This window comes from Argopecten irradians, chromosome 3 (genome assembly GCF_041381155.1).
Source record: "Argopecten irradians isolate NY chromosome 3, Ai_NY, whole genome shotgun sequence".
NCBI lineage: Eukaryota > Metazoa > Mollusca > Bivalvia > Pectinida > Pectinidae > Argopecten > Argopecten irradians.
In genome coordinates this window covers 21,725,637-21,745,805 of record NC_091136.1, presented here as the reverse complement: position 1 = coordinate 21,745,805, position 20,169 = coordinate 21,725,637, and the positions used below count along the sequence as shown (strand labels likewise).

At 33.9% G+C, this 20,169-nt stretch overlaps 2 protein-coding genes across 10 annotated transcripts in view; one reads left to right on the top strand and one right to left on the bottom strand.

The window, feature by feature from the left end:
• Positions 1–7,791: 7,791 nt before the first annotated feature.
• Positions 7,792–16,335, bottom strand: LOC138317847 (conserved oligomeric Golgi complex subunit 8-like). The gene is made up of 13 exons (XM_069259786.1): positions 16,258–16,335; positions 13,770–13,841; positions 13,493–13,617; positions 12,903–13,006; positions 12,386–12,557; positions 11,968–12,129; positions 11,454–11,505; positions 10,822–10,985; positions 10,207–10,406; positions 9,857–9,938; positions 9,450–9,634; positions 8,961–9,129; positions 7,792–8,406 (listed from the first exon to the last, which is right to left on the bottom strand). Exons 1-13 carry the CDS (start codon positions 16,319–16,321, stop codon positions 7,912–7,914), a joined length of 2,046 nt encoding a protein of 681 aa, XP_069115887.1. The 5' UTR covers positions 16,322–16,335; the 3' UTR covers positions 7,792–7,911.
• A 1,312-nt stretch (positions 16,336–17,647) lies between these two features.
• The window catches only part of LOC138317845 (contactin-1-like), a 60,207-nt gene continuing 57,685 nt past the window's right edge, over positions 17,648–20,169 (top strand). For all 9 annotated transcript variants that reach the window (XR_011207808.1, XM_069259773.1, XM_069259778.1 and 6 more), the window contains exons 1-2: positions 17,648–18,028; positions 18,683–19,045. Coding sequence is in view for 8 of the 9 variants with exons in the window: in XM_069259773.1 (XP_069115874.1) it covers positions 17,992–18,028; positions 18,683–19,045 (400 nt within the window). In the remaining variant the exon portion in view is untranslated. The remainder of the gene's footprint in view (positions 18,029–18,682; positions 19,046–20,169) is intronic.

Here is a 20,169-nt window from a genome sequence, read left to right as displayed (position 1 = left end):
TTGTCGTTATAAATAATTTCAAATTAATACTGCTCAATGTAAAACAAATTACATGCATATTATGCGTTATGAATGAATGATGTATGTATGTAGTTTGTATATTATATATAATTATGTGTATGTTTGGAAAAAAAACTTTGAAAAAATAAAATAAATAAAAAAAAACTCTGATGAGAAAAAAATAAACAACTTAGGTTCTAGCGGCAAGTTTAAGTTCATTACATATATCTAAAATGTTAAAGTGCCAAAGCATATGTAGATCGATTAAAGTATATGTACTATTCATTGGTACAAAGATTGGCAGTACATACATGTATTGTGTTAAAACTATTTATGTTATGATGTGTCATATGTCGTAAAAACAACACAATATTACATCATATACATATATACTGCTACTTCTTCCTTGACAGATTACTTAATGAGGATAACATTTTAATATGGAATGTTTACCACTCGCGACAACTAACATCGTCAACCAAAAACTAACGTTGTTGTTATTACTTTAGAAACCCTACGAACAAATTACAATGCATATAGAAAGCGTATAAAACATAAAAAAACATATTTTTGTATAGCCCTTTTTAGACATAAAACATTAATTATATACATGTATATACAATAAAAATATAAAATATTATATATATACAATAAAAGACAAAAAACATTATATATATACAATAAAAATATAAAATATTATATATATACAATAAAAGACAAAAAACATTATATATATACAATAAAAATATAAAATATCATATATCAACTGCCCTCCAAAAGTTATGTTACATATGTTATTTGCAGACAATTTATCTCTGCGAAAACTCTCGAAAATGTAATGAACGAGTTAGAGAAGATGAATAAGTTGATAAATAATATACTGATGTCTGTATTAACAAGGTTAACATATTTCTGTATTTTATGTATATTTAAAAAAAATAATGTGTAACACAATTTTCTGAGGGTAGTGTACTGTATATACAGTACATTAACACAAACTGCTGACACATACAGGTATGTATTTCTGTAGAGATTACTATCACTTTATCATGAGTATTTATCACGAACAGTACAACAATAACGCCATATTCTCAAACAGGTATGTACAACAGATTGTTATCAGATTATTTGTCCCATCAATCTAATTAATTATCCTATGTCTTATAAATACTTATACAGATCAGGCCTTATGCAGAAGGTATTTCCACATAGCGATCCTGATAAAGAAAAAATGATCAGCGCCCTTGTACTATATCTCGCGTGTTTTAACAGGCAGCAGTTTCCTAAACGTGATTATTTCAGGCGCGAAATAATCCTATTCTCCTTTCACATATAACTATTAAATAACCAGATTTTCTCTACAAATAAATAACTTACAACTTCGATTGATAAGTTGTTTTCTTGATTGTTAATCACAGACTGTCAGTGGTCACCACGCACGGTAGCAAACGTAATCGAGATGATACTCGACATTACCTGTGTCAATGCGGACGTTAAAAATGATTCGTATTTTGCTATTTTAAGATAGCTGTTACAAACCAGTCGTCTTTAATAATAGTATCGTGGTACAGTCAACTGATGATCATCCTCCTACTTAACTTACCGTCACACTTGTTCAAAGTTGCGCTTACAGCGGACAGATCTGGAAACCCAAAATTGGTCCAACGAGAATTAAGCTAGAAAGAGAGGATGAGGTATATGGAAATTTTGAGGAGGCCAGAAAAGTAATGTGTATCCTTAATCCGCCTTCGACCTAAGTGGCAATAACAAATAAATCCGTAATATGTTAAATAAAAGAAATATAGCATGAGCTGTTGTTTTTAATTTCAGTTCATTGCTATATGAAATGCGATTGGCGGGGTTTTAAATGTCCTTGTTATCTGTCCAGATTTTAGTTTGACTTTTGATTATGGTTTGTTTCTTCCATACAACACCATGTTAATCAGCGTAAGAGCAGTTATATTTTATATCTTCACTAAAGATATACATTGCTACATAGACATCAAGTTTCCATTCATTAGCAATGATTATAGATGTTTGGTGAATCTTGATTACGATTCGTTTTACTAGTCGTCTATGCAAGGTACAGAATCACGTAATGTAAATGACAATGGGCAGGCGTGTCTAACCTTTGAAATGCAATTTTGGCACTCACAGAAGGAATAACAGTGTAACCAGTGTAAGGTATAACGTATGGTATTGTTGTGGGATGGTAGTCTACTGCAGCCCCCTCGCCAATAGTTTGTAGGTTTTTTTTTTAAGATGTTCCACCGCCGATAGAGCATGAATGATATTCATTATTTGAACAATAATTGGTGTATTATCGTGTATATATGTCTAATTAACATAAAAAATAATATAAAATAATTTATTTGCCGTTGGTTTATGCGCAATGAGTACTATATTCCATATAGGATATAGTGCAACGGAATTTTTTCGGGATGCAATTAATTATTTTTCATATTTTTAATTAGAAGTAGAATAAGATGCTCAAGCTTTTCAATGTTGGTAATGATGTAAAGTAAGTAACTTTTGTAACTGAAGAAAAATGCTAAATCGTCTTCTCCTGTTTTTGATAGTGAAAAAATACCATTTGTCGGCGGTGGAGCATCTTTAATTAATTATGTTATTTATTACATTCTTCTTTACAATCACTGAATTAACATGAAGGTACTGATTTGTATTGCAATCTCCCATTCTGTCTTACACTTTAACCATTAAGGCTTTCTCTATAATTAAGAACTTACAACGTTCCATTGATCTCCAATACCGGTAATCCCCAAGCATTCTAACAATCGACATTTTACTGTTTATATTTGTCCAGCGATTCGGTACCAAGTTTAACATATTGAGTATCAATGTAAGGCGTAACTGAATTGTGTAAGTGTAAACTCTGTGAATCAATCTTTTTAACATTGTAAAACGACTGTAACAAAAGCAACCATTTCTATCTGGTTATGACCACCATAACTTATCATTAGGACCTCATCTACCGGGCTCTGTATTTTCTTCAACTGTGCCTGTTTCTAAAGCTGTATTTATTACCTAGTTCGAAGGAGCAAAGTTAAAATGTTATACTGTGGCTCCTTCAACAATATCAACTTCTTTTCATAACCGCTACTCGGAATTCAACCAAATTTGACTGGTAGCATCGTTATGAGATGGGAACTCAAAATTGTTCAAATGATCAGGCTTATCCCCGGGGGCCCAAAAGGCGGGGACAAAGGTTCGTTCCAAAATTGGCTAGGGTATACTATATGCTATTTATCTTTGAAATGGAATATAACTATAAAAAACTCATTACGTATATAACAGATTGCGTTAACAGGTTGCTAGCGCAACTAAAAAGAATAATTGAGCAGTAATTCCGCATGTAACGGTTTGGTTTCCGGAAGAAAAGACGCAATGACAACGTGTAACAGTGTACAGTACCCCAGAGGACCGTGAAATTGTAACCCACGGGCAGGATATTGACGCCAGATCGTTCTCCTCCCCCGTACAATGTAAATACAGAAATTCAGAAGTCTTTCAGATGACACGTAACACAAGAAAGCAAAATCTATGTGAATTAGAAATTAATTTCTAAAGGAAAATTCGCAATGCTAACTTCGATATCTAATAAAAGGAAATGACCTTCGAGGATAATTATAGATCGAACACGTTTCTTTAACTGTACAACGATCGTTTGTCATTGTAACGCACTGAAGTATAAGGGCATTGTACATGATGGTACCAAAAACTAGTTCTCTATGTATCGGCTAACGACTGACAACCGTTTTAGTCGCCGTTAGCATTTTAAATGTACATCTTACATGTGCAAACAAGAATTATTGATTCCAATCATAATACATTAAATTAATCCACAAACTTTAGCCTTAAATTTTCACAATATCGACACGGTCTTTCTATTTTAACAATAGGATTGATAAAGATAGCAATAGCCCTGATATACACAGCGGATATATTGTAATTAAAACAATAGAAATGTCTTTTGTTCTATATTGTGTGGGTAATCAGAATGGTATTGGATTAGAACCTTAAGATGTACCATTGTCTGTATGTCATTGATAGTTAGTATCCATAGGTCATAAAGCATATATCAGAACCACAAACTACCTGGTATAGCATGTACAAGGGCAAAGTCGTATGTAATAATAATGGGAAGATTTTCTACTTCATTTTACTAAAATTTGCAACTTATGATAAAATCATATAGCCATGATTTCCAGACGCAGGTATAATGTATGATCGATCGATTGATGGGCTTAACATTGTGAAGTAACAATTGATTGTGACAAGTTAGAAAGGGCACAAAAAGGCGTAGTTAGAATAATGACGGGTTCACCATCATATACAAAATTTGAATCTCAATTTAGAATTACTAATTGATAGGATAACAAGAAGAAAACTTCAGTTATTACACAAGCAGAAAAAAACCCATAAAATTCCTAATTTTCTTTCGAATTATTTCTTACGTTCCTCTTTAAGAAACTGGAAAAATAAAAATTGATGTAATGAAATACGTTCTTACATTTGTCTACTTTTAAGTTAGCATTTTGCTAAGAAATCCTCTCTCACCAACCGATATATTTTAGTTTTGGTGACAGATATTAGATACCATTCACAGCTTATTGAGGAATACATACAGTATTGTTAAAGATGATAATTTCTGTTCTTATATAGTCGATGATTCTCACATTATAAACTGTGGAAATCACTGTGAAAATGAAATTATTTACTATTGTAAACAGACAAATTATTTAGCTCCCCTTGCAAAGGTAATAAGTTAAATTTATCTCCATCATATCAAAATGCAACTTAATTTGCGACTTCTTGGTGATGAAAATTTGGCATTGAAAGTAAATTGATATTTCAATATTAAGTCCAGTGGAAGAATCTGAAGATACATATAAGCTTTAAACATATCAACGCGTTTATTATAGATTTATTTTCATATTTAATTAAACTAAAATTATTTTATTTGTATTAGATATCAAAGTTATCACTAATATGTTAATTGAAACTGATAGATGACGAGTTTTAATGATGAAATATATTGGGCCTGTCTGTTTGTGAATATCTTTAAAGTCTACAAAATAATGTACCACAACCATTCCCGAAAATTCTAACGTCCTGCCTGCAGGGCAATATGAACCGCAATATGTACTAATTCAATTCACGACGGCTAAAGATAATGTGGTGTATATTCAATGAAAAAATGAAATGTTTCAAAAGCAAAGGTTAGGAAATGGAAAAGAAATCGAAATTTCAACGTAATATATGTTTAGCAAGTATAATGTACCAACATAATTTGACATAATTGATGGTAATGGAATATATTGGCGCAAATGACGTGTATATATATTGAAATCTTATGATTTCTGTTGCAAAAAAAAAAAAAAAAGAGTTCTCATAGGGCAATTAAATTCTGTCCCAAAATTGAAAACATTCACATCATGTAAATGTATATCTACATATTGTACACCTACGAAAGTTTAAATGGTAATACGAAGCCTTTTGATTTATCATTTGTTAACCAGATTAAGACAGATAACTGCACATATTCCCGCCAAAACCACATAAAGATCCGTGCTGATTTGGACTGGTGCCAGGCGGTCAGTAACCAGCTGTGAGACTTTGTCTCTGATGGCAGAACACAATGTCAAAGCAGTAGATACATAATGTGTATTGTTTTATTGGCTTTTGACTAAAATTGTCATTAAATTAAAATCAATTGTATAGAAGATCTAACTGGAAAATTGGTAAGATATATTGGAGTTGTATTTTTATACAATACATGTATAACCAAACGACTTTATAAATAGCTCCCTGCTCTGATGATTTAAACAAGAACTTTACGATTATATTACAGATTGTGTGCCCCACAATACCATTTTAAATGCCCAAATGTCGCACAAAAAATGTCAATGTCACTTTACTTAAGTACTGGTAAGATAATTTTGGCGTCGCTAAAGACAGCAAAGAAACACTTCGTTAACTCAAACTTTTTCATATAACTATAATGCTGTACATGTTTTATTGGAAATATTTTGGTGGTCAATTATAGTTACACTGTATCCAACTAGAAAGGCTTGGGTAGTTTGTAAGTAAACCATGACCACTTCAACATTGGGATATGGAGGGTAATGTTTTTTTATGAACGTATTTAGTACATAAAAAATTCCAAATAATGTTTATGATGCATGTAAAATTTCTATGGTGGATAAGCATGAACCACTGGAACATAGTAATAATTTATTTACTTACAACATATCTATTTCTTCAAAATTTTCTAACTTTATCAAATCAGTATTTCAAATGACTAGGTATGGTTTGAGCCTTTAACTAGGTGTTATGACATTAAGATGTTGAATTTGAAACATTTAGCACATCCTAAATTTAATTGTCATGCTAGTTTTCTAATTTTGCAGATTAATTGGTATGACATCCAACTAAATATGCATTAATTAAACAATTTGAAGATTTGATTTTCTTGCCTATCTTAAATTTTTGTCAAAAGTAACAATAGAGCACAACCTTGAACAAACCTATTATTTACTGAATGTAGGCACGTCACATATCCTTAGGAGAAATATATAATTTGTTCAAGGATTGACTCTATGGTTTCTAGATACAAAACTGCCAAAATTGAAAAAATTTCCATATTTTCATAATTTATGCATGTTTAGAATGCAGCTGCAATAATAAAAAATTACCATTGTATCGTGATATACTCGCTATTATAAAAAACAAATCAACAGTTTTTAATCAATAAATAACAGGTTTTAAAACTTGATTGATTTGAGGCACAAGTCATACATAATAATCCTTTGTCTTCTATTTGAAAAAAAAGTGACTAAAAAGTCAATGCATTTTGGCAACACAATTATTAAGAGAACAGAGCAATTTGACATCCAAAATTTTGAAATGTGTGTCCGTTTGGCTGGTAGAGAAAGCAAACATAATTCCTGAATAGATCACCTTTGGACTTCTACCAAGACATGACAACATTTGCCTCAAACTTATATTAAACCCTAAGTAAATGGGTACTACCAAGACATGACAACATTTGCCTCAAACTTATATTAAACCCTAAGTAAATGGGTACTACCAAGACATGACAACATTTGCCTCAAACTTATATCAAACCCTAAGTAAATGGGTACTACCAAGACATGACAACATTTGCCTCAAACTTATATCAAACCCTAAGTAAATGGGTACTACAAAGACTTGACAACATTTGCCTCAAACTTATATCAAACCCTAAGTAAATGGGTACTACCAAGACATGACAACATTTGCCTCAAACTTATATCAAACCCTAAGTAAATGGGTACTACCAAGACATGACAACATTTGCCTCAAACTTATATCAAACCCTAAGTAAATGGGTACTACCAAGACATGACAACATTTGCCTCAAACTTATATCAAACCCTAAGTAAATGGGTACTACCAAGACAAACATTTGCCTCAAACTTATATCAAACCCTAAGTAAATGGGTACTACCAAGACATGACAACATTTGCCTCAAACTTATATTAAACCCTAAGTAAATGGTAGAAAACATGACAACATTTGCCTCAAATTATATCAAACCCTAAGTAAATGGGTTGGTTGTAAAGATTAATTAAGACATACAGAGAAAATTGAAATAGATCATGTTTTTGATGTAAGCTGTCTTGATAAGTGTCCAAGTCCACCTCAGGACTCGAGGCATGGTTCACACTGATCTAGGGGAGATAATCCTAGAAGACAGTCCACCACCCTCGCATATAAAGTCAAAACATGGATTAATGTGACACGGTAATTTATTAATTCATAAAGTCCATACATGATATATTAACACCAATAAATAAGCACTACCCCAATTAAAATAATAACAAAACAAAGTAGAAAACAAAAGCTCAGTCATTCTTTTTCCCCACTGAATCTAATACAGAACTAGCCTGATCACTTGTTGGATCAGTGGAGGTGGTGTCATCATTGTCGTCACTCTCTCCTGTTGTAAATGTTACTTTGGGTGAAGTTTCCTTAATGCTCATATCATTCATGTCACCAAGTAAACTAGAATCTGATTGGTCAACTGGGTCCTTCTTATCATCTGATACGGGTCTAGATTGGTCAGTAAGGTTTGCAGTATTATTAACCTCAGATTTGCTCTGGTCAGGTGGTATTATTGACGAATCTGATTGGTCAGTTTTTGTAACATTTGTTGGTTCTGATTGGTCTGTAAGACTGGCAGAGTCTGATTTGTTACTTTGTGTTACACTACTGACAGTTGGTTGGATAGCAGGAGAGACACTGATATCCGATTGGTCAGGAACTGGTTCTTCCTTCTGTGGCAGGAGGTGGGAAATTGGGTCGAGGACTGCCAAAATATCTACCAGTCCCAATCGTCCCTGAAACCATGGTAACAACATCATACACTAAATATCAATGATTTCAAAACAAACAAAGTTGTTTTAGGAAAGTTTTGGAACACATTTATCATAAAACTGGTTCTCAAAGATTTTTTTATATGTATTTTTACATTTATGCAATAAAACTTTTAAAAGGTTATGGTATTACATCGTTTTCTAAATAAGTTAAAGGGAGATAACTCGATTAAACACACAAGTAACAATCCAGTGTCATTTCAGGAAGTATCAGTTTTTAGTGGTGGAGAATGCATGAGTACCAAGAGAAAAACAAACGATCTATGACCAGGTTTATTTTTCTTTTTGTTCTTAATTTGTCTAAAATCATCTCACCACACTGGAGAATCTACCTATTTACTTTTAGATACCAGGTAGGTTCATTAATATCTTAATTATTTATGACTGACAGAAAGACAAAAAGAGAGATTGAAGCAAAGAATTCCATAGGGCATTGAACTTAAGAAAGTGAAATCAAACAAACTCACTTTATAAAATATGGTATAACATTACTGAGAAAAGACCCACACAAAACTTACCATTTTGTTAAGGTCAGTCAGGGTGACACCTAGTATCTGGGCTAGTGTGGCAGGGGGGAATAACTGTTGCAGACATTTGTTGAGGTAGGGCAGCAGATCAGTGGCATACACTTGACAAAATTGACAAAAATGGTCTTTTTCTCTCGGGTCAAATGTCGACTCCTCAGCTCTGTATAAAGTAAACATAGCTCAATTACAGCACTTTTAAAATCCTTTTATAATTGCTGTTTGACAATAAGAAATTTCCATTTTGGAATGAAATACTGTAAGCTGTACCATACCTATGACAGTAAAAAGTTTATTGTGTTTATTATTTAACTAAAGCCAAACAAGATTCATATGCAGCCAATTAATAACAGTGATCAATGGGAGATAACTCTAGTTTTATTTTTGTGTTTATAAAGAAATGTGACAAATTAATTCTTCATTACAGGAGTAAGGATTAGATTTCAGATTTATAAACATTGTAGAACAGTAATTGATACAAACCTGTAATAAGCCAATGTGATGCGGCTAATCTGAAGCAGTGATTCCTGGAGGACCTCAGCAATACTACAAGCCAGAGATATAGGAGAGCACAGACGTAGTTCATTAAAGGCAGAGAGCACGTCGTTACAGTACGCGGCCAGGGGATAGTAATCCAGGAGGATAGCGGGGGGAAACATCTGTCCTGACTAAAATACACAAACACAAGTTCAATAGAGAAGAAAGAAATGATAAGATTTTATACTACAACGGAAAACAAAAGGCAGAAGAACATCATTACAGTATGGGAACGGGAGAATAGATATTTAAAATGGAATAACAAAGTCTACTGATATTTGGCCAAAATAAAGCATTATCATGGTACATGGTCATCACTTTAGACATTATAATAGAGGGAAGGATAAACGTACCTGTGTTCCTGTACTGTATGACAAACTACCTACAGTAGAAGTCACTTGTAGTAAATTGTATGATTGCATGTTTCCCTCAAATCTGTAATAAAAATGATCAAAGCTTGAAAAGTATGAACTAAATATGAAATTTGAAATCATAACAAGATATAACAGACAAGGGAAACACTAAAATTCTACAGTTTATCAATCTGCAGTTTCATATTGCAAACCTATCCTTCGGTAGCTTAGAACTTATCATTAGTCTAGAAAGCTTTTAAATTATCTTTTACTTATGTAATAATACACTTATTTAAGATGAGTATGTTATTTTTCACGAAGTCATATTATATAATGTTTCCTATAAATACCTTTGGAGAGATTCTGCCAGAGTTAGTTTAAACCCCTGGAGAGCAGCTCTCTGGAAAATAGGTGCCAAGAGTCCGCGGAAGTCAGCCCCAACACGACTGAATGAGAGCCCAAAGTACATACACTGACCGAGAATGGAGTCAAGACGACCTCCTACACCCTGCTGTAGGTTTGTCTCAAGGATGGACAGAAACTGGGACACCTGATGGATGTAACATCAAACATATACATTCACTCAAAAGAAACCCAAATGATAATAATGATTATGAATATGTATGTGGACTATTTTTAACAGATTTCATTTTATAAAAGATAGACTTTCTATAAATGTTGAAGTGGTGAGATAAGATTTTAAGATGCATTTGAATTCTTTAACTTAAAATTCTCCAAAGGAAAGCATTACAGATTCTAAGGAAGGCTCTTTATCCTAAGATTTTCCCTAACTTCTGTAACGCTTTTCTATGGTGAAATTTTAGTTAAGGGATGTTGATGAAACTGGGCCCAGACAGGGTAATCACAATAAAATAAAGCAAATATGAAAAAAAGAATATCAAAGTAAGGAAACTTTAAATTATTTCTTGATTTGTTTGCTGATCATGAGTCTACACAGAAAGTACCTTCTGTACAACCCATCCATGGAATAGTGCAGATTCATTTACGCTCTCTTCTTTATTGGTAGACAGAATTGGATCCTCATCGGAGAAGATGGCACGATATTGAGTGATGATGTCAAAAAGATGGACACGACTCGCTTCTATTGTCTTCGTAATATGGACATAGGCTGAAATTTAAAAAGGTTACCAGTATACATGGCTGCAATGTAAAAAGGTTATACATGGCTGCAATGTAAAAAGGTTATACATGGCTGCAATGTAAAAAGGTTATACATGGCTGCAATGTAAAAAGGTTATACATGGCTGCAATGTAAAAAGGTTATACATGGCTGCAATGTAAAAAGGTTATACATGGCTGCAATGTAAAAAGGTTATACTGCTTATGCTTGAAACTCCAATAAAAACAACTTTCATAAGATTACCTCTACATTCTGGCAAGGTTCTGCATTCTGGCTTAAAATCAACAGAATTTCCGGTAATTAAAAGTTGAAAAACTGAGTATTTCAGCTAAGTAATCTTTAATAAATAGACTACAATTTAGAAACCTTTGCTTCAGTCAAGCTGAGTTAAAAGAACAGAGAATGTCATGACATTTTCTTAAGGGTATAATACAATTGATTTTGGTGTTCACTTACGATCATCCTTTGGTATGGCGTCTAATATCCCCTGGAACCAAGAATCTCGAGCCTGCAACAGAGAAAACATTTAATTGTGGTCACTACACCTAATATTTAACATCAGAACATTGATAGAAGGCATTCCTTTACAATTGGATATCCATTAATTAATAAAAGACTTTCTAATCTTAGACTAATACAATCAGAATATATTGTACAAATTCTTGTGCTCGTAGTTAATTTTCATTTATACTCATGAAGTAAACCACTCATGTAAAAGTTTGTCATACCGATAAATTCAATGAAATAATCTTCACTCATTTTTTATTTTTACTATATAAAACAAATGTAATGGTATGTATTTTCTCATTAACAAACAGCCTTATTCTCTTTATGGAAATTATCATAGAAATACTAAATTTATTAAGGTTTGCAATGCACATGGTTCATTATATTGATAAAACTAATGTAAAAGAAATTCCTTCTAAATAAAATCATGACAAAACTGATTATTTTTATAAGACCACAGTACCTGAAGGAACTTTATACGGAGCTCAGCTTCGGTGAAGACATCCATCCTGCGGAGATAACCGATGACGCGGAGACAGGCCGGGAGTTGGACATTTGTTCTCAATTGCTGGATCAACTGGTTCAACATCAACTGAGCAGAGTTTTTGACCTCAGCCACAATGTTCTGAAAACAGAATTTTGTATACAAAGCATTCATATGTTTATTTTCTCCTATAGCTACATCTACAATGATCTGAATATTATAGTAATTTAAATTTACATACTTGGAGTTTTGGTGATCTAAATTCATAGTGGAATTAAATTGATTTAACTAATTTAATAGTAAAATAAATTAACTTAATTGATGGATTTAGCTTTTAAACAATCTGTTTTTTAGAAGGTGTTGTTATGGCAGTCTTTAAGCATAATAACATACGTACAGCTATCACTGGAATGTTGGCATGCTTCTTCTCGAGACGTTTGACATGTGCAGCCAGTTCTAATGCCTCCTCGTAGTAACTGTTCCTCACACAGGTGTCCATTAACTGGGGCATCTCCAGGATCTCCAGTAACTGTGTGTGACGCTGCAGGGTCAGTGTGTTCATCCGCCGGCTATCAAAGGGAGTCAAGAACATAATATAAATGAGATTAAGTTTAAGTTCTCATTTTTTTTTTTTAAGAAAATAGAATTATCATAAAAAACAATCATTAAATCTTTTGATTTTAAATAAATTATCTCAATAGAGCTACTAAAATGTTAACTACCAGTATGCATCTTGTTTACCATTCCAACTGAAAATCTTTTTAGACCACCACTTTTGAGTATCAAAAATAAAATTTATTTAATGTATATCATCACAATTATAAATACCAAGTGTGTTTTATCACTTATTCACCCCTCACACACCCTTAATTACCATAACACTAATAGCATATGGTTATCTATTAAGCCTTTACCTGGCATTGATGTCCTCCGCTTGCTTCATCACTTTTTCACATTCTTCTGAAAAGTCTGGAAGTTTGTGTAGCATGTCTCCGACATGTTTTTCTATGATTTGAAACTGAAATAAAAAATGATCAAATCTGAATTTCTTTTTTAAAAATCCTGAAATGCTAAATCAAAAATTTGTCAAAACAAGCATCCTGACATTCATCTTTGAACATATCGCATGTTTTTTAAAAGTAAATCATTCATTTCACCTTAAAGCTGTCAATTAGCAGATCAGGTTTACAAGACAAACTTTTTAAAAGTTTAAAAGAAGAGCTACAAATTACAGCTGTACTCGGTTTTTGTTCTTGTATTGTGAATGATCCAAAGAGAATGTAACTTGACCAAGTTTCAGTTTAATCAGATATGATTAACATCATATAAACAGGTAAATATTAAATGACTATTAAACAGTTCAAAAAATCATTAATTTAGTGTTGCTTTCCTTGACTATTGTCAAAGGTGATACAAAATCTAAACTAAAAAACTATTTTTTGTTTACATTATTTTTTGTAATTCATCGTGATGTATACATATTTATATCTGGCGATAAACTTACATCTTCAAATATTTCCCGTGAACACTCTGCTGTTTGGATAAATGTTTTGTAGTGTTGGAATGCCAAGTGTTGAGTTTCTTGTAGAATCTGTGATTTTGCCTCAGACAAACGATCTGGTTCTTGAGCTGAAACATATCAAGTAGAATTAGAATGAACGTTATTCATCCAAAAAGACAGCACTATCTGTATAAAAAATTTGCTGTATATATATATACATACCGGTACAAGTAGATATATTACATGAGTGATTAATTTGATAGTCCATCATCATACATACCTAATTTGTCAACTCCATACGAGCTCAGTTCAGATAAGTACTGCACAAATTCAGGATTGTCATTCCAGCTTTCTGTACACAAAAACAAGAAAGTATACCATTAAATAGCAACTATAAAACAATGATGCTAAATTTGTTTTGTGATTCAGTATAAAAATGATATACTTGTGAACTGGTTTAAATTCCAACTGAAATTCCAGTAGAAATTACACAATCGGTAGGTCATCTAATCGTAACTAGCAATATAAAATATATAGCTAATAGTACTAGTTTTCTAAAGTCCTGACCATGGTATGATCACAATTCCTCTGTCTGGACGGCCACTACAAACAAGAGGCCCAGAGGGCCTGTATCGCTCACCTGGTTTGTAATGTCAAGTCATGTTCTGAATACAGGTTCACTGTTTCTTTTCTGAAGGAATTTTAATTTTGGGCCCCACCCCTCCTGTCCCCGGGAGGTCAGAGCCAAAATTTATACAGTTCTGTTCCCCTTCCCCCCCAGGATATTTGTGGCCAAATTTGGTTACAATCCATGCAGAACTCTAGGACAAGTAGCGATTTATAGGTTTTACCTCTATTTCCCCTATTGGGCCCCGCCCCTCCTGTCCCCGGGAGGTCAGAGCCAAAATTTATACAGTTCTGTTCCCCTTCTCCCAAGGATGTTTGTGGCCAAATTTGGTTACAATCCATGTAGAACTCTAGGACAAGTAGCAATTTATAGGATTTACCTCTATTACCCCTATTGGGCCCCGCCCCTCCTGCCCCCGGGGAGAGCCAAAATTTATACAAGTTCTGTTCCCCTTCCCCCCCCCAGGATGTTTGTGGCCAAATTTGGTTACAATCCATGCAGAATTCTAGGACAAGTAGCAATTTATAGGATTTACCTCTATTTCCCCTATTGGGCCCCGCCCCTCCTGCCTCCGTGGGGTCAGAGCCGAAATCTATACAAGTTCTGTTTCCCTTCCCCCAAGGGTGTTTGTGGCCAAATTTGGTTACAATCCATGTAGAACTCTAGGACAAGTAATGATTTATAGGATTCACCTCTATTACCCCTATTGGGCCACGCCCCTCCTGTCCCTGGGGGGTCAGAGCCAAAATTTATACAAGTTCTGTTCCCCTTCCCCAAAAGATGTTTGTGGCCAAATTTGGTTACAATCCATATAGAACTCTAGGACAAGTAGCGATTTATAGGATTTACCTCTATTACCCCTATTGGGCCCTATAGGGCCAGGTGAGCTAAAAATCTTAAGGTGGTGCATGTGGTACAGGGTCTCAATCATGTGTCTTCAAGTGCTATCAGCGACTATGTATATGAAGATCAATCGATTGAGCATCTGACTAGTGTTCGGAAGTTGTCGATTTGAACCCCGTAAAGATACTGTGAATGTACCAAACTCTACTTCACTAATCTCTCAGGAAGATCATGTAAATTACATATAAGTATATGTAAGTTATTAGGCATACTCAGGGAAGTAGATAACAAGGATAAGTCACTGGGGTTTTGGACGATTACGTCACAAGTGCTTTTGTGTTTGCGTATTGATTTTCGTTTGATATCCGATGACGCAACCCTTGATATAGGTTGCGGGTGAGAGGGTTACCATCTCACTTTCTGAAGCGGGCAGTCATTCCATTGTACATGAAAAAGTTATCTTTTAATGAAAAATTACGACACTTCTTTAAAATCTTCCATCCTTAAAGCAAAGATTAGATGTTTGAAATTGATTAAGCTTTACATTGCAATTAGCCCAAGATACTCCGGCCATGAGAAGATAAATTATTTATTTGTTGAAAAGACCAAGGTAAGTGGTGATTCTCGGCGATTATATTTGTAAGCAATCTGATTAAGAAGTGACCTAGCTCGATACCAAACAGTTTCAACGAGTTCCACCTTTTCATGTAGTAGTGTGCTCATGACCCTACACCAGACATCTATCTGTCATAATATACGAGTCTGGTGTCAGGGCCAGAGTATCTCGGGCTGCATTGCAATTTGGTGTTTCATTTGACTCGATAAGAAAAGTATTTGTTGAGAAAAAATTGTTTTTATTCCCAGTTCATAGGTCAAAGGTGTCTCGTGTGGTGTTTAGTTGTATAAAGGGACAAATGCGCTCAAACTTTTGAGCCTGTCCTTTATTTTGGAGGAAATAGAAGGAAGAAGAATCCTTATAACTTCAAATCCTTGGGCATATTGCAATTGGGTACAGTACTGCATATATTTTATCGTGGCCAAATAATTATGGTTTGGTTGTATATGCAGCATGTATCCAGAGTAGATCCAAAAGATGTAAATAGTGTTATCTATACTGGACCTAGTAACGAAAAACACACTTGACAGTAATTATATATAACCAGCTGATAACGATAGGGAGCTCATTGTGAAAGGGATTTTAGTTGTGACCTTTGTGTTTCCAGGGAAATATTGAGAGCCGACCGAAAAGAATTACTTTTAAAGCGAATACTTCCATCAAAGGAATGTCACTCTTTACCTGGGAACGAATCTTTAAACATGGAAGTCAGTATATTTTCATCTTCCACGTCGATGTTCGCCATCTTGTTTACTTGGGTTGATCACGGTCTCTGAGACGCGTACGTTTACTATATATGTACGTGTATCCCGTGCCTCACCCGCGCTGGATGTATATATGTGTTCATGTGGTATTGAAATTATTTAACATTCAGTCGGTAAAAATCATAAAAAAACACATCTCGTTTTCGAAGTTTATTCATGTATATGAATATCGATTTATTTCATTTCATAAGATTTTTTTTCGGTGATACTAATTTAAAAACATTCTAATGTTTATTCGCTTCATACAAAATACGATTTTGTCGAAAATACGATACATGTCATGATAAATATTCATACCGCCCGCATTTACTGGAGATATAGATACAATCTGGGAGACAAATAGAACAGTGCCCGTATTTATATCTCCAATAAATGCAATCTAACAATCCTTTAATTGTTACATGTATATTTACATTTTGTTTTCTATTTCAAAGTAAAACATAATTTAGATCCGAGTGAACATTTGAATTTCCCGCTTCAACCATTTAACCTGAACAGCCAAGGGCAATGTGATGAAAACTAGTCCATATAAAAAATGAAAGACATCAACAACACACTCTTTTTCAAAAACTTTTCATTTCAGTTTCCTATACATAATTGAGACGATTAAAATATTTTTTTAATATAATTTCATAACCAAAGACCCTGCTGACAAAGTACCCCAATAAACACACGGAACTTACCATTCTAAAGCTGTAAATACAAAAAAAAATGTAAATGTTTTACTACACACTCCTCCACCCTTTTGCGCAGTAGTGAGCTACTACCCGGTGCCTATACAGAGACATACTATCCATGGTCAAACGTTAAGTTACCACACTACCAGCACACTACATCCCTGGTTTCCTAAATCGAGCCGATAAAACAGGGAAATCTACTTATTGTGTGAAAAAGGAAATGTGGCGTCTTATATGTAGAAGAAAACACGAAGAAGAATTGGAGTAATCAGAAAGACGTCTACGCGATCAGAGGGCCAGCTCTATAATTTGTACATCATGCTCACATTCCGTACTGAGCGTATTTGCTAGTCATTTACCGTATTGGTTGTGTCAATTAAATGAAAATAAACCAAAAGGCAGTGTAACCAAAACGACACTTATTCAGGAAAAAGATTCGAAAAGACGCAATATAGCGAACATGATTATAGACTACTTAATTGAACTTATATAAGTGAAACTGATCAAAAGTGATTAATTTAAACATTATATCGAAAATATTGTCCTTCGAAATTATTTCCATAAAATACGGGGAAAATGTCAATGCGATTTTATTATCTATTTTTAGTTTTTGTTTCAATAGCCATATACGATATTTATTCTTGTTTGACTTTACGTGATTCAATGCAAGAACATGTTTCATAGATCAGTGTTCCCCAATGGCGGGTACTAGTATTGTGATCAATACATTTAAAAACCACTAGAATATACGACCATATTTCATAGCAAAAGATAACGTTGTGCACATGTAAACCACACTGAATACTTATATCTAGATTTATATGGGTCACGGAGGAAACTTATGGGAAACACAGACCAGGAAGAAGATCTAAGACACACATACATGTATATATGATTTGTTAGGAGAGGGGAACAACAAGTACATTTATGTATGTAACATAGATTTATACAAGGAGGCTTTGACACTGGTCAGCATGCTTCTATTACTGATCACTACTCTATCTTTAACTGGTAAGTGGATTCTTAAACTCATTTATGTTAACGCAATGAAAGACAATTCGTATATAATTGTCTGTCGTAAGGAAAGCTCTACAGAGCTAATTTGTTATATAATTGTATGTATACGACACTAAATAAAACTTCTTGTATCTTGTATAAGCATTCTTGCATTATCTATTGACATTTTCAAGTATCAAATATCCCTCTTCTCTTGTCGCTTTACAAACAGGCTTAACACTTTGTTGTTTATTATCTCAGTGTTTAATAACTTGAATTTTGATTTTAAGTCTAGAAGGATATTTTCGTGTAATGTATAGATTTAAATTTGCGGGATAAATATTTCGCGGTTTTCTATGCATGACTTATTCATGGAGGTTAAAGTTCACAGTTCACTGATTCCTAAAAATCTTTAGTACTGTACTAAAAGTACATTATCTACACATAATATATCAAAACGGCATAAAAGAAAATAGAAAAGAAACGTTTTATTGGTCCACCGCCATTTTTTATTCTGTGTCATTCCGGCATATACAAAATGAGTGGTCTGTGTGCATCAATAATTAAGACTTAGTGCAACAGATGAAGTGAAGATACAATTATATAACAAACCATTGCATTTTGGTACGTTTAAATAAACTGTAAAAAGAGTTGACGTGCATATTACAGATGCTGTATCATTGAATGGTTCGACAGACTATGCCACACCGGGGACTGATTTTACATTGACATGTGATGTACCAGAGGAGGCTACGCTTGTCCTGTTTTACCGGTTTCCTGACATAACATTCTCAGTGGGTGGGATACAAGTAGCTGTTGACCAATGTTACAATGTAATAACGAGTCCCGCCACCCCATGTACGTCAGATGTGTGTTCCTGTGTAGCGTCTGGTGGTAACCTTGGTACAGTGTTCCGGTGGATCATACAGCCAAAGACAGCGGATCATGGATCTGTGTGGTACTGTAGACGTACCAACCGTAACCTGCCTATCCAGACAGAAGACAGTGCCGACTATACTCTCAAAATCGCAAGTAAAAAAATCAGTCATGCCTATTTGAAAACGCAATCTCACTGTCCACACCCTGGACAGCCCGAACTTTAAGTTTAATGTTGCAGGTAAAATTAGTAAGATATATTTATTTGGCTTAAGACCTTCCTGGATATATATGAAGACTTCCTGAATGATTTGGCGATAACGTGAATTTAAGGATACTAATGACAGCAGAAAATCTTGACTGCTTTTCTAAATATTTTTAGTTGAATTTCAAGTCAAATCGACTTTTTACCCGTGTAAAAAGTAATGGAATTAGACTTTATCTAAATAATCCTGACTAAAGAATGAACTTAAAGTTAATTTGACTATTAAACTTTTAACTACAATACTAGACTGCGATGCGCATATACCAGAACCTCCCTTACAGAAGTGAGCGCTCAACTCAAGGCCAAAGTAAGGCAGTGTCAGGGGATACGGTTGAGAGAAGAAAATAGAAATTCCCAAATATAGTCTAGGCATTGAATACCATTTTAACGCACTACTAGAATTTGTACTGTTAAAAAGTGAACTCATTTCAAATTAGCACAAACATTATTTGATGAAAAGAAGACAGCAGTGTTAAGTCACAATAGTACGGTGGCTGATTTGTGCCATTTCGTCTTTTCGTCTTTTCGCCCCGAAAAGAAAAGACGAGAATTAAGAAACCTTAAATTTCGTCTTTTCGCCCCGAAAAGACGAAATTTAACAAATTTAAATTTCGTCTTTTCGCGGCGAAAAGACGAAAAGACGAAAAGACGAAAACTCAAACACGAAAAGACGAAAGTGATACACGCTAATTAGCGACTTTAATTCTTGTCTTTTCGCCTTCAAAAATCTCGTCTTTTCGTCTTTTCGTCTTTTCGTAGCGAAAAGACGAAAATTAACAAACCTTAATTTTCGTCTTTTCGTCTTTTCGCCCCGAAAATACGAAAATTAACAAACCTTAATTTTCGTCTTTTCGTCTTTTCGCCCTGAAAAGACGAAATTTAACAAACTTTAATTTTCGTCTTTTCGTCTTCCGGTCCGGTGTGGAAGTCATTTTGAAATCTTTTTATCTTAATATTGACTTAATTGTTCAATATGGAAGCATCAAAGTAGTTTATGATAACAATCGATTTATTA